Here is a 13049-nt window from a genome sequence, read left to right as displayed (position 1 = left end):
ATGCAATAACCAAACAAAAAGTATGGCAAAGCAACACAAAACAAAACAGCTGCTTGGACTTACATTAAACATAGCCTATACAAGATCAAGTCAAAGCACAGCACTACCGTTTGATCTTGTATTACACAAATGAAAGATCACAAAAAAATAAAACTGCTGTTCAGACTTTAATTATGCACACAAAATATCCAAACAAAACAAAAAGTATAGCAATGCAATGCAAAACAAAACAAAAACAGCTGTTTGGACTTATACAAGGTCAAAACAAAACACAGCATGACTGTTTGATCTCGTATAACACAAATGTAAGATCAAAGCAAAAATATAGGCAGAGAAACAAAACAAAAACAGAAAGATACAAAATATCCAAACAAAACAAAGAAATGTCAAAAACAAACCAAAAAATGATTGGCAATTATATATAGCAATTATACATTAAAAAAAAATCCTTAAGCTTATATTTTACAAAAGATTAAGACAAAAACAAAGGAAAGAGGGGAAAAATACAAACAAACGAAAAAACAGTGGCTTATATTTAGGCTTTAGGCTTATATTATACATACAAAAGATCTAGACAAAACATAGTAGAAATAGAAAACAAACCAAAAATATAGTGCTTTGGTCCAAACAAATTCAAGCAAAGCAAAACAAATAAAAGCAAAGCTACATACAGCAGTTACAGTACGCACATACACAAGAAAATGTTCATGTAATCCAAAATTTTAGAGTCTAGTCCCTGAAATGTACAATATATGTTATCACTGGGATTAAGATTATTGAATTAGACTTTTTGTGCTCATCTAAGATGCTTGCGGATTGTTGAATAAAAGTGCAATGTCATTTAGCGGCACAAACCGTTGAGGAGGATCATTTCCTCCAAACATTTTTTTCCTCCGGTTGACAGGTAGAAGACAAATGAAAAGTTAAGATGGCACGTGGAGGCATGTTAGTGAGCCGCAACGGGTACCGCGGCACCCTGCCTTGCAGGGCATTGTGGGATATGTCCTCCACCGAAGTTGCTGCCCAGATGACATATTACAGCTCTGCGGGAAACGCATGGGCCTACAGGAGGAGGCGTTTCTCCTGCGTTCTGCAAACGTTTCATTTCGGTTGTCTTCCCTGCTGCTTTTACCCAGGTTCAGCGAGAGCCCCACGAAGGGCCGAGGCGTGTTTGCGTTGGCCCCTTCAGAGAAGGATGCGAGCCCGGAGGACTGTTTAACGCCCCGACCTTCAACTTTGAAGTTTTCTTTGACTGAGCAGTGAAAATATTGGCGAATACAGCTGAAGCACTTTTCATATCCGTAAATCAACTCGAGCCTTCAAGAGATCAAATGGCCGCACTGTAACGCCGTTTGAAATATTCGCTTCCTCGCAACGTCTACATCCTCACATTAGAAAAAAGAAAACATTCTGGGAGAGGCCTCTATCCTGGTGGCATATTCAAAGCGATTTAAACACACACACACACACACAACACGGCGCCGATAACACAACAACACAATGAGGATGTCTGAACCTGCAGAAACAAAAGAAGCCCATTGATTTGCTGTTAGCAGATCTAGTGAGTGGAAATACAGGCAAGGTCTGTAAGATGGCTGGATCGGTGAAGATATCGTCCCCAGTGCCACACCGCTGTTTTCCCGAACCCCAATCTGTTGTATCATTGACACCTAAATGGATTAGGGTCATGTATCACTGATAATGGTCTAGCCCAATGCTGGTGTGTCTGCAGTTCGGGTTGTGTGTGCGCGATAAGGCCTATTGATTATGTACCATATGCAGTTCCCACGCCGTCCTTTGTGCCATGTGTTCGGTGATGTGTTTTTTTCCCTCTGAAAGGGGTGTGTGCAGTGATACAGCTGGTGAGTGCGGGGTTAATTTACTCACACAGCCGTTGGCCTTCAGGAGCCTGCGTGCTTCTGTCTGGAAAGGTAAAAAAAACGTGTACGTTTACAAGCAGCCGATTCAATAAGCTTCTGTGAACAGAATCTGCAATCAAGACAAGAAAAGACGCCACACATTCAAGACAGACCAGGTGTTTTTTTAATGGATATAATCACAGTGCTTTCGAAATGAGAACTGTACTGCTGAGTTTTCTGACTGATAAGGCCACAGTAAGGAGTCCAATATGCTATAGGAGGCACGCGCGTATTTCACATTACACACACACAAAAATATATTCACATTACACGCCGGGGCACACTTTCAACATGTGATCAACTAAAATACCACAAGTCTGAACTACATCAATCACGATGTAACCCCCCTACCAAGTGACAACCATGTAATTTTACAGGAGAGCGATGCTTAACCATCTGCCGCTGTGTTCACAGCTCAGTCTACTTCGTTCGAAGTTTTAGCGCACGACAAACAGTGTGTGATAATGTCTGGCAGTGATGCTGGAGGTACGCCGAAGATACTGTTTTCCATCTACTTATAACTGTGACTCCAGGGTTCATTTAGCAATTTCAAGTCAATACAAAGTCACAGTTTTGTGTAATCAACATGATAAATACCATACACACATAGTTTGTCATGTACAAATACTATTTTAAAGGGATAGTTCGCTCAGCAATAGGGCTGCATGATTTGGGCATAAATGACCTGAAAGCACCAGATCATGAGCTGCTCCCGTGTAAATGAATACAGTGCTGCGCTTCACTCTGAAACACACAGCGCATATATTTATGTAATTAAATTGCAGTCTTTGAGATTTGATAATCACACTAAACCATATAGTGATTTTGGTTTTAATTAGATTAATTGTGCAGCCTTACTCAAAAAAATGTTAATTCTATCATAATTTACTCACCCTCATGTCGTGCGAAACCTATATGCATACTGGTTTGGAACTGCAGTAAATGAAAACTGAGTAAATGATGATAGAACTTTGCTGAACTTTTAAGTTTAATAACAGAATTTTGAGTCGTTAAATTCCATTTTAAAATTCATTGGGGATGTCCAAAGGAAGTCAACATTCAATACTCAAACGTTGCTCCTGCCTCCTTAAAAGAGCCCACCAATGGATCATCAGCAGGGTGTGGCCTTTTCCGAAGCCTCTTGGCCTCATTCTGCAGCTTCTGTCGAATGTAGCCTTTTATTTCTGAATCTGTCTTTCCAGGGAAGAACCGCTGCACTGTCCCTGTGAAGAATGTTTCACTGGTAATCAAAGCTGCAAACTTGAGACCACAATTAATCAAAAACTTCACAATGGCCTGATTGCAGTTAATGAAATGGAACTGAATGAATTCTCAAACTAACTAAAGGACGCCAACAGTTCAGTACTTGTTACAAACCGTCCCTTATACGTACTCAGAATGGCCTGGATCTCATGTGCCGGAAGAGCTGGCTTAGGCATCCCTCGCTTGCTGTTAACGATGCCTGAGATTGAGTGAGAAGCCAGACAGTCTCTGTCGTACAGGCTGCGCAGCAGGTCGTTGGTGAGTTTCCGAGCCGTGGTCCCTGTGTTGCAGCGCTCCAGAAGATCAGCACTGATAACCTTGAGGAACAAAAAAGTTGCAAAAAATGCAGTCACCAACCAATAAATGAGGGCTGCAACTCAAACTGATAATCTACAGTAAATTTCATTATCGATTAGTCAGGTGTTTGCATTGTGCATGAAGAAACCCTGTCATTAAGTAGTGATAAATGCATTTCTATGAACTAAAAAACACATTTAATGTCATGATACTGATCTTATAATGCAAGTATTTCTACTGTCTAATGCAGTGATTCAATTTTCGCCATTGTTAAACTTTCACAAAGATTGTGCATGCAACTTAATCAAATATTAGCTGTTTAACATCACATTTAAGTTTTAAATGAACCACAACTGAACTTGAAATCGTATATGATATGTTTAAGTCATGCATAATTAATATATATCCAAATATCTGTTCACACTTAGTTCGTGGTTCTGTAATTTTGGTTCAAATTATATATATATATATATATTTTTTTTTTTTTACAATAAAATCACTTTAAATTTGTAACTTTTTACTATTTTTGGACACAATGTACATTACTTCAATATTACTATGCATATTGTTTGCACTAGAGCACTGGGTATGATGTCTGATTAATAAAAAAAATAAGCAAATTAATTGATTGTTAATATAGTCATTAATTATGAACAATGAAACAGTAGCAAAAAAAACAGCAACTGAAGCTAAAAACTTTTTGATTTAGATTTTTTCATTTGAACCATTTTTGGACCCAATGTAAACATTACTTTTCACATTGTTTATGGAGGGCACTGGGCATATGTCCAATTAATCAAATAAATAACCAGCAGATTAACCTATTATTAAATCAATTATCGTTAAAGAAAACAGCAACTAAGGATAATAACAATTAAACACATGAGATTCTATGAAGATTCTATGATGTTCTGGACAAGTTCTGAAACTGATTACAGCGCCGGCATCTAAAATGTAACTCTTACTTCATGTTCCAGAAGCGTTCCATTCCTTTGCGTTTGCATTGTTTGTGTGATCTCATACTGACCACACCCCTGCTGCTCTGAACTTGCACATTCATCTGTTCTTCCACTAAACACTATTGGAGGAGAAATGCGACTGGGTGGCCTGCTTCTCTCGGCCTCCCTTGGAATGCTGGGAGTTGCAGCTTCGTGGCTGCCACACAGCCATCTATCACTCCTCTCGATCAACTCTTCAAGTGTCTGAGCCAACTTCCCACAAGCTGTAAAAGAAAAAGTATGAATTTAGTCTGAAATCGTCTCACAATTGGTAACGTGTTGTGTAACATAGCACACCACAGCAATACTAAATCTTTCTTCGACGTGAAGTTTCCTCATGAACTTGCTGAACTTTTCCTCAAACTGAAATGATCTTGAAACATGAAATGGGCTGTGAATGAGTCAGTTGTTAGCAAGGTTTCAGCTCGGTGCACATCTTTCCCTGCCAATGGAAATGCATTGCACTAAAAAAACCAAACCCAGCGAGGGTACTTTGCCTCCTCATTTCAGAAGTCCACCACTTTACCTGTTAGGCTCCTGATTTGCTCTCGAAGGCCGTCCATCTCCCTCTGCATACTGAGCACCATTGCAATAAGCTCCGCCCTTGAACATGATTGGAGGCTTCCAAGCACCTGAAAGGAGATTATTCATATCCCATTTTAATAGCGTAGACAGTGACGTGGACACATGGGTTCAAACTAGTATAAACAATTTACCAAAAATGCTGTTTTTTGCATTTGACTGTTTATGCATGGAAAGCAAGTGTTTGGAGCCAAAAGAGTGTAAGTGCAATTCACTTATTGGCTCTAAACTTCTAAAAGGCACCTATATGTTTAAAAATAAGAAGCTTTAATTAATGCAGTGAATTAAATATTCGATTTTTAATAAAGTTACTACCTCCATAGTGAAATCTGCATCCCTTGTTGCATCTCCAAGGGGCTCAAAAGCCTGTTCGAGAGCAAACAGAAATAAAACAGTGGTTCCGGTGTGGTTTGTAACTTTTAAAAGGACATTTGCTAACAATTTAAAAATAAATAAAATATATTTGGGGTTCATCACATTGACAAAACCCTCTAAAGATCCTCGATTCTAAGATGCCTCAGATATCCTGTACTCCTGTTATTACAAACTTTAAAGTGCCTCAAAACGTTTCCCTCATGATGGGATTTCATGAAGGAACTGATGACATTCTTTGAAGTTCTTGGAGGAACTTGGGGGTTCCATCATGTAAGTTCCCCAGAGAACTGATTTTCTTTTTTTAAATGGTGCCTAAAGGTCCTCCAGAGGGTTCTGCCAGTATGACAGTCTGCAGAAATCCAAATTAAGCCTCTAGTGTCTTCATATTTACTGTAAGTGATCCTATTAACCCTCATTAAAGCTACAATATGTATTTTTTTTCGCCGCTAGGGGTCGCTAACCTCTTACAATAACAAAGCCGTAGGTTGATGACGTATAAGCGGAATTATGGAACTTGCCGTCATGCCAAAGGATCTAATAATGTTTATGGATGAGTGAATAACATGACTGTGGTATGAAGCAGGACGCAATTACTAATGAGAGACAGATATCAGTGCCTCACGCGAGTCCCGCGGATATAAAGGAATAAGGACATTTTATTCTACCGAACTACACGCAAGTGCTGAATTCCTACTCACACAAGTCAGTTTATTAGACGAATGAAACTTGTGAGGTAACGCAGCGCTGTTTCACTTGGTCTACACTATCACACTAAACTGCATTTGAGTGTGTTGAAAGTTATAATGTTATTCTATGTGTTAGTTTGTCTGTATGAGACAAACATTGATTAGTTTTATGTACATCTGCTCACCTGTCTAATAAAATGCATAAAGAAGCAGCGTCTCGGTCAAGTAGAAGTTAGTTGTGGACGCGAAGCTCTCGGTAATCTCGAAAACGCCATGCTGATATTGATCCTCGTTTTAGTTCTCCTTTTGTCCCAAAGTCTGCTTGCCATGGTCCATAATGTTTGAACGAAACAACAGTGTGAGCGTGCCGCTAGACGTAACGCAGTTGTCCACGTCTGTCGCCGTGGTTACTATGGCAGTACAAGCGGAAACCAGGGATAACGCGGATATTACGTCATTGACAGGCGACAAGTGAACCGGGATGAGCCATTATTTAAAATTGGAATTTCTCTGAAATTAAAAATCTTTTAAAAAAAGCATGTGATTTTTGAATATTTTATTACAAAAATCTTACATATTGTAGCTTTAAACTGCAGATGAGCTACATCAAGTCTGAAATAAATAAACACATAAATAATTTAAAAGCTCCTTTATCACATGGAAGATACAGTAAGTCATTTTAATATAAATATATTTCATGAAATTTCATGTAATTGTATTATTTTATAATATCTAATTAAAAATGTATAAGTTATTATAAATGGTAAGAATGGCCATTGCAACAGTTATTCTAATCTACTCAGCAATGCTTATCAGCAAAAAAAAACACAACTGATTATAATTAATCAGCATTAAAAAGTAACAAACCTTTGTTTTGAACTTTTTACAAGATGAGATGTCCTCTCCATTTAGTCCTCTCCATTTTCTCCTCTTCGCCGGTTCTTGCTGAAAGACAGTCACATAATTATATCAAGGGTCTGTAAAACAAGGACACTTACGCAACAAAAGGATGATGTTTACATACACTGAAGACGTGGTCCGCCCTCGCACCGGAGTCTTCGGGTGTCTCTTCGTATCCCTCGTATCCATTGTACAGGATGCGCTTCGCTATTGTTTTTCTCCTCATCTTTCGCCCATTAGCCGTTTTCCTCGCCGGAAAAGCGTCCGGTTCTTTATCATGCCGGTCATGGCCACGCGCAGATCCGTGACAGCCTGATGACTTTCACGCTCGTGGCATTTCCATTAAAGTTAAAGACACTCTGGCGTGTCAACATCACGAGTGCGTCTTGAAACACTTAAATGCCAGTAAAATGTGTAATAAATATAGAATAATAATAAAATAAATAAATAAATAAATAAATAAATAAAGGACTCTAAAAGTTTTAACAGTCGCTAACATGTCTTAAATGAATTCCAGTTTGATTTAAAAAACCATCATATAGTACAGCTCATAATTGCTATAAGCTAGCTGTTGTGTTAACATCAGGCATTTTAATAATGTAAAGCTCAAAACTGCTATTTATTCTATAGCCTTCATATTCATATTCATATTATATTAGTATTAATTTAATATAGCCACTTCTAATGATCTTCATAACCTCTTGCTACTGTAGTTTTGTTGTTGTTGTTTAGTAATAGCAGCTTTGATTTACTGCACATTCCACAAAATACAGTAGCCTAGCCTATACTTCAATGTCCCCATGACATTTTTAAAACATAACATATCCCATGTTTTTGTGTTAACACCTATTACATATGTTTGATAAACTATTATCTAACAAAATTAACGTGTGAATTGTAGCTAGTTTAAAAACACATATTGACTATCTAATAGTTAAATCATCATAATCACTGTCATAGACATCATCATTAAAAACATCATAAATGTCACAATATATTGGAATGATATTCAATTAATTGTAGTAAAAAGAATTTGAACTAAATACACTTAACTGACCAGAAACATAACAAAAAGTAAGGCCTACTTAAAAATGGACACACAAAAAAGTATTAGGCTATTTTTAGCATTTTCTGCATTTGTCAAGCTCAACCACTCAACCATGATAATCAAATTATTTTAAGAAAATGTTAAAACAAATAAATGTATGGATTTTTAAATGGATAAGGAGATTTAATATGTTGTATGCTCTTTGAGAGATGTAAAAAATAATATCTTGATTATTAAAATATTTAATTACAAGCCTAATACATTAAGACATGTATAAATGCACTTGTTTTAAACCAAAATGTGTATCTAAATCTATTCAAGTCTAAAGATTTCTTACTCTCTTTTTCTTCTTCTTTTGGCTGTGTGAGCACAGATACCAGTGAGAGGTCAGGTAAGGGTTGACCCCATGCAGTCCCAGGTGACGTACAGTGAGCACTAAGTGTATCCAGAAGCACCTGAGGTTGTAAAACAGAGGTCTCTCTAGGAATGAGAGGAGGAAAGCAGCTCTGGGCTGGAACAAAATGGATCATGTAACTCATTAAAGCAGTCTGTGGATTACAAAAGGTCAATCAAATAGTGCCATGTGAACCAGTACTGTCTTGCTTCTGGTTTGTGAATATGGCTCAGTTAAACAAGGCCCTGTTTGATCCAATCAAGTGCAAGACAGATTATATCTATACCTGTTAGTAAAATGCTTCTAAAAAGGCATATATTTCTCAGTATTAAATTATGAGTGATTGACAGGCGAGTAAGTAAAGCAGCTCTTCACTACTGTCTAGGTACATTAAATTAGTTCTTATACTTCAAATGTGGTCTGGTCACATGGATTTTAAATATGATTTCATCTATAGATTCACAATTCAGTGTATTTTGGACCCTGTTTACACCTGCAATTAGTGCTGTCCACTTGTGATTACCCAAAACAGATCTTAAATCATGTAAGTTTTGACTCATTTTAAATCCATAGCTAATTCTTTATCAGCTTGTTCATTCAATTTAAAACAGACTAGCACACAAAGACTCACTGTTAGGAGACACAAATGGCATCGACTACAGAATTACTTCTCTACGGACATTAAGAAAGATACATTAACACACTGGATGAAAGCAAACTGGCACCTTCTCTTATAATGGTGATTAGACAAGCATGAAATCCACACTACATTGATCCTGGTGGCCAGTCATTTCAGTTCAGACCGTCTGAGAGGTTCATTCTAACTTACATGAACAAAATGACTTACTCATCCTGCCGGATCCACCGTGACATTCATAATCTGCAGAGACCAAACATGAAGATCTGTGACTAAAGCACAGCAGATGTTATTACAGTCCAGACTACATATGTGACAGCAGAGCCACCATCTCTTGCTCAGACAGACTAGTTATTGATCTCCTCCCCACATTTCGGCCTCTTGAGAGGCTCCGAAATGGCATAGAGAGGAGTATTGATGATATATTGATATGCATTCTTTTATTTACTTTAACCATAAGGCCTTTCACCTCTCTCCTAACAAATCAATTGCACGTAGAGCATGAAGCTTCTTTTCTGGGTCACGGGCTGCCATTCCCCATTTAGTCTGAAGCAGCTTTGAAGTTTGTCTTGTGACTGTCAGACTTGTCTATGCGGCATCAGAATTTGTACAAAGGAGCTGATCTGCAGATGCAGATTTGATACTCAAAGAACATTCAGTATTACTATCCATGTTGAAAACAGTTGTGTAAAAATTGTTTTCAAGATTCTTTGATGAATGTAAAGTTCAAAAGAACAGCATTTCTTTGAAATAGAATCTTTTGTAACATTATAAATGTCTTTACTGTAACTTTTGATCAATTGATAAAAGTATTGATTTCTTTTATTTATTTCCCCCAAAAAGTAAAATAAAAATTATTACTGATCCCAAACTTTTGAACGGTTTTGAACGGTCTATTTCAGATAAATGCTGTTCTTTTGAACAATCTATTCATCAAAGAGGCCTGAAATAAAAATGTCTGTCTTTTTTGTCCCATATTATTTGAGACCAACCAAAACAAGAAGCATGTGATGATCAATGAACTAGAATTAAGTGAAATCAGGAACAGAACTACAATCGTTAAATTCATATGATTCCAAATGTGAATCGTACCTGCTTGTGCAGGTAACAGACAAAGACTTTCTTCTCTCCAGCCCTCTCCTTCTTTGTACATAATGAAAATAAAAGAGTAAATAGTGCCATAAAGAAAGAGGCCCTGCCTGGGCACTGAGTGGGATTTAATTGACCATATGGGGGTGTTGGAGTTGATCTCTGACCCTACTCCCATCAACCCTTGGGAGCGCCCGAAAATGATTTAATGGAGAGAAAAGTAGGCCAGCCACCCAGGCAAAAAAGGATGATACAAATTATCACACATACATTACTACTATAATACTATAATGTCTGTATTTAATGCACCTCCTAACATTTCCCTATGGATGTGCATGCAGAAGCTTGTTGTTTCTTATACTCACCTATCGCTGATGGACAACTCGTGTTTTGAGGCCGCTCAGCAGTCTGTCACTTGTTTAGACTCCCCACCATGGCACTTCTTTCCTCCGTTGCCAACGTTCTCTCCCCCCTTTTCTGCTCATGCATATGGAGAAGCTTAATTTGGAAGGACAACAGCGCTGCCTTAAGATCTGTCGCAGAGAGACAACATTGACTGACACATGAGTGCAAAACAATGCAGGCCATTCGGTGTCCAGGGCAGCACTGAATGTGAAGGAGTGCTGGACAGGGGTCTTGCACGCCTTTGATGGGGAAAACCAGGTTAAGGGTTACCACTCTCTCTTTTTCTAAGGTGAAATGTGTAATTTTTTGTACATTTTGATGCTTAAATATGTGTATAACAGTTTAGAGGACAGAGACAACCGAGCCCAAAAAATGTCATTAATTTTACAATTCTTTGTTGTTCAGAAATGAAATGATACACTTCACCTTTAAAGAAACAAGCATTCAAACCCAGCACCCAGCATGTCAGTTTCAATCTCATGCAAGGCAAATAGTGTAGTTTCTTTATGTTTAGTTTCATTATCCTAAATCAGACATATTACAGAATCACTAACTTATACTTTCACATCTTACCTTGGTGATAAAATGACAAACTCGTGAAAACACAAATTAAAAACTATTTTGTGAACACTTATACTTGAAGAAATAGTTCATTCAAAATTACTTACTTTCTCCTGTGGAACATATAAGATACTTAAAAAAATGGACTGATAACCAAACAGTTTCAGTTCCTATTGATTTGCACTGCATGGACAAAAATTACAGTGGAAGTCAATGGGAACCGAAACTGTTTGGTAACCAACATTCTTCAAAATATCTTATTTTGTGCTCCACGTAAGAAAGAAACTCATACAGGTTTGGAACGACATGATGGTGAGTAAATGTAAATGATGACAGAATTTTCATCCCATTAAGCATGTAAACCATTAATGAAATTATCACATATGTTGTAGCATCCCTCATACTTAAGCTTCTTTCTATAAAAACACCTGCTGATAAATGAGTAAACTCCAACGTGTCAAAAGTTGATTCTCATTAACTATTAACATCTAATTCATTGCATTTGCGGCAAGAAACAAGACCTTTTCACCAATACATGCTCACTATTCCACCAGCCGATCCAGATCTGGCCTACGGTCATCTGTTAACATGAATCTGAGAGTTTCAAGATGACATGAAGCTGTGCAACCTGCAAACTTTCTCCCAGAACACCGTTCTGTTCAGCATCAGCCATTTCTGCCTTTGAGGGATTAGAGTGATGTCATCGGCAAGGTCTCAACCCTTTTCGCTGTCATCCTGGCTCAGGTCGCCGTTAAGTCCGAGCGGCGTAGCTTTTGCATGCGCTATAATTCAGACTGTGACTTTGATGATAATAGCACTAATAATGGCCTGACAGTGACGGATGGGTGCAGGCAATTTGGGGGCCCGTGAAGTGACCCCCGGCTCAATCAGAGCACTTCCAGGTTAAATGTGACCCCAGGCAGCCGGCAAATAGGGAGAAGTGCTGAATGGATGAAGGAGAAAAAGAAAGAGTGAGAGAGAGGTAAAGCACTGAAGTGAGGAAAACTCCTCAGGATAATAAGTAATTGCTGCTATGCCATTTCTTTCCCGTTTGGATGCTTCTGCAAGATTCCAAGAGTAGAAACTCTGTCCGCTAACCACAGGGACAACCACATTCGAATCCCTAGAGCTACACTCGGAATTCTGCCGCGTTGCCAGAACCTTTCGGTTTCACAACCCAAGTCTTTGGCCGCAAACACAGTACTCTTAATCAGTCCAAACACCTCCCCGGGCAGCAGTGGGAATGCTTGGCCAGGCCATGTGTTAGACATTAAACGCAATCAGTGACGGCGTTTTTTGAGTGCTGGAGAGATTGAGAGGAAGGGAGATCCAGGTTGATAAATAGCAGAGCCACTCAAATGCCCGTCTGTTCACGGGGAGTCTGGGTAATCAAACCAAGGCCTGTTTGCTTTATTTATGCCGCACGTCAAAATGAGAGATTTATCGTTATTGCGAGGCAGCTCTTGATTAGTGAGGAGAATGTGGGAAGCTAACCTGGAAAACCTCTACTGGCGTTTAACGTCTTCTTGTCGGGATGAGCACAAAGCAAACAATAGATGCATGCTGGTTAAGATGGAGAAGTGACAGGGATTAAGTGTTCTTTGTGGCGAATTCAGTTCTGGGCACAGCATTTTCTCATGATTACTGTATGAAAACGCTCTCCAACTCTCCATCAAAAAACAACTAACATCTGATTGCCATTCATCCTTTAGTGGTATCATCTGCAGATGGGATTTGACACCAAAGACAACATGAGCTATGGAAATGATTAAGCAAGACCTCCACAGCAAATAACTCGGTCATGCAGTACTATAATTTCAATTTCCTTCGCAAACAACTGGTTCAATATACGCTTGGACAAACCAAATAAACACTTCTGACGTACTTATGGTTTC

General features: G+C 38.4%; 1 protein-coding gene across 1 annotated transcript; it reads right to left on the bottom strand.

Moving 5' to 3' along the window:
* Positions 1-1846: 1846 nt before the first annotated feature.
* LOC307149346 (BEN domain-containing protein 6-like) lies at positions 1847-12365 on the bottom strand. The gene is made up of 10 exons (XM_079855617.1): positions 8406-12365; positions 7145-7414; positions 6988-7065; positions 5375-5425; positions 5004-5109; positions 4445-4701; positions 3313-3499; positions 3021-3142; positions 2813-2852; positions 1847-2663 (listed from the first exon to the last, which is right to left on the bottom strand). Exons 2-10 carry the CDS (start codon positions 7244-7246, stop codon positions 2659-2661), a joined length of 948 nt encoding a protein of 315 aa, XP_079711743.1. The 5' UTR covers positions 7247-7414; positions 8406-12365; the 3' UTR covers positions 1847-2658.
* Positions 12366-13049: the final 684 nt, after the last annotated feature.

Source organism: Squalius cephalus (genome assembly GCF_949319135.1).
Source record: "Squalius cephalus genome assembly, chromosome: 1".
Lineage (NCBI taxonomy): Eukaryota > Metazoa > Chordata > Actinopteri > Cypriniformes > Leuciscidae > Squalius > Squalius cephalus.
This window is presented reverse-complemented; position numbering and strand designations above follow the sequence as displayed.

Bases quoted from the DNA above. Each gene is read 5' to 3' on its own strand.
- LOC307149346 (XM_079855617.1), bottom strand. From the start codon at position 7,246: ATGAGGAGAAAAACAATAGCGAAGCGCATCCTGTACAATGGATACGAG. The intron at 3,500-4,444 runs GTAAGAGTTACA...TTGTTCCTCAAG, and splicing joins GAACGCTTCTGGAACATGAA to GTTATCAGTGCTGATCTTCT. The intron at 3,143-3,312 runs GTACGTATAAGG...CATTCTTCACAG, and splicing joins TGAGATCCAGGCCATTCTGA to GGACAGTGCAGCGGTTCTTC.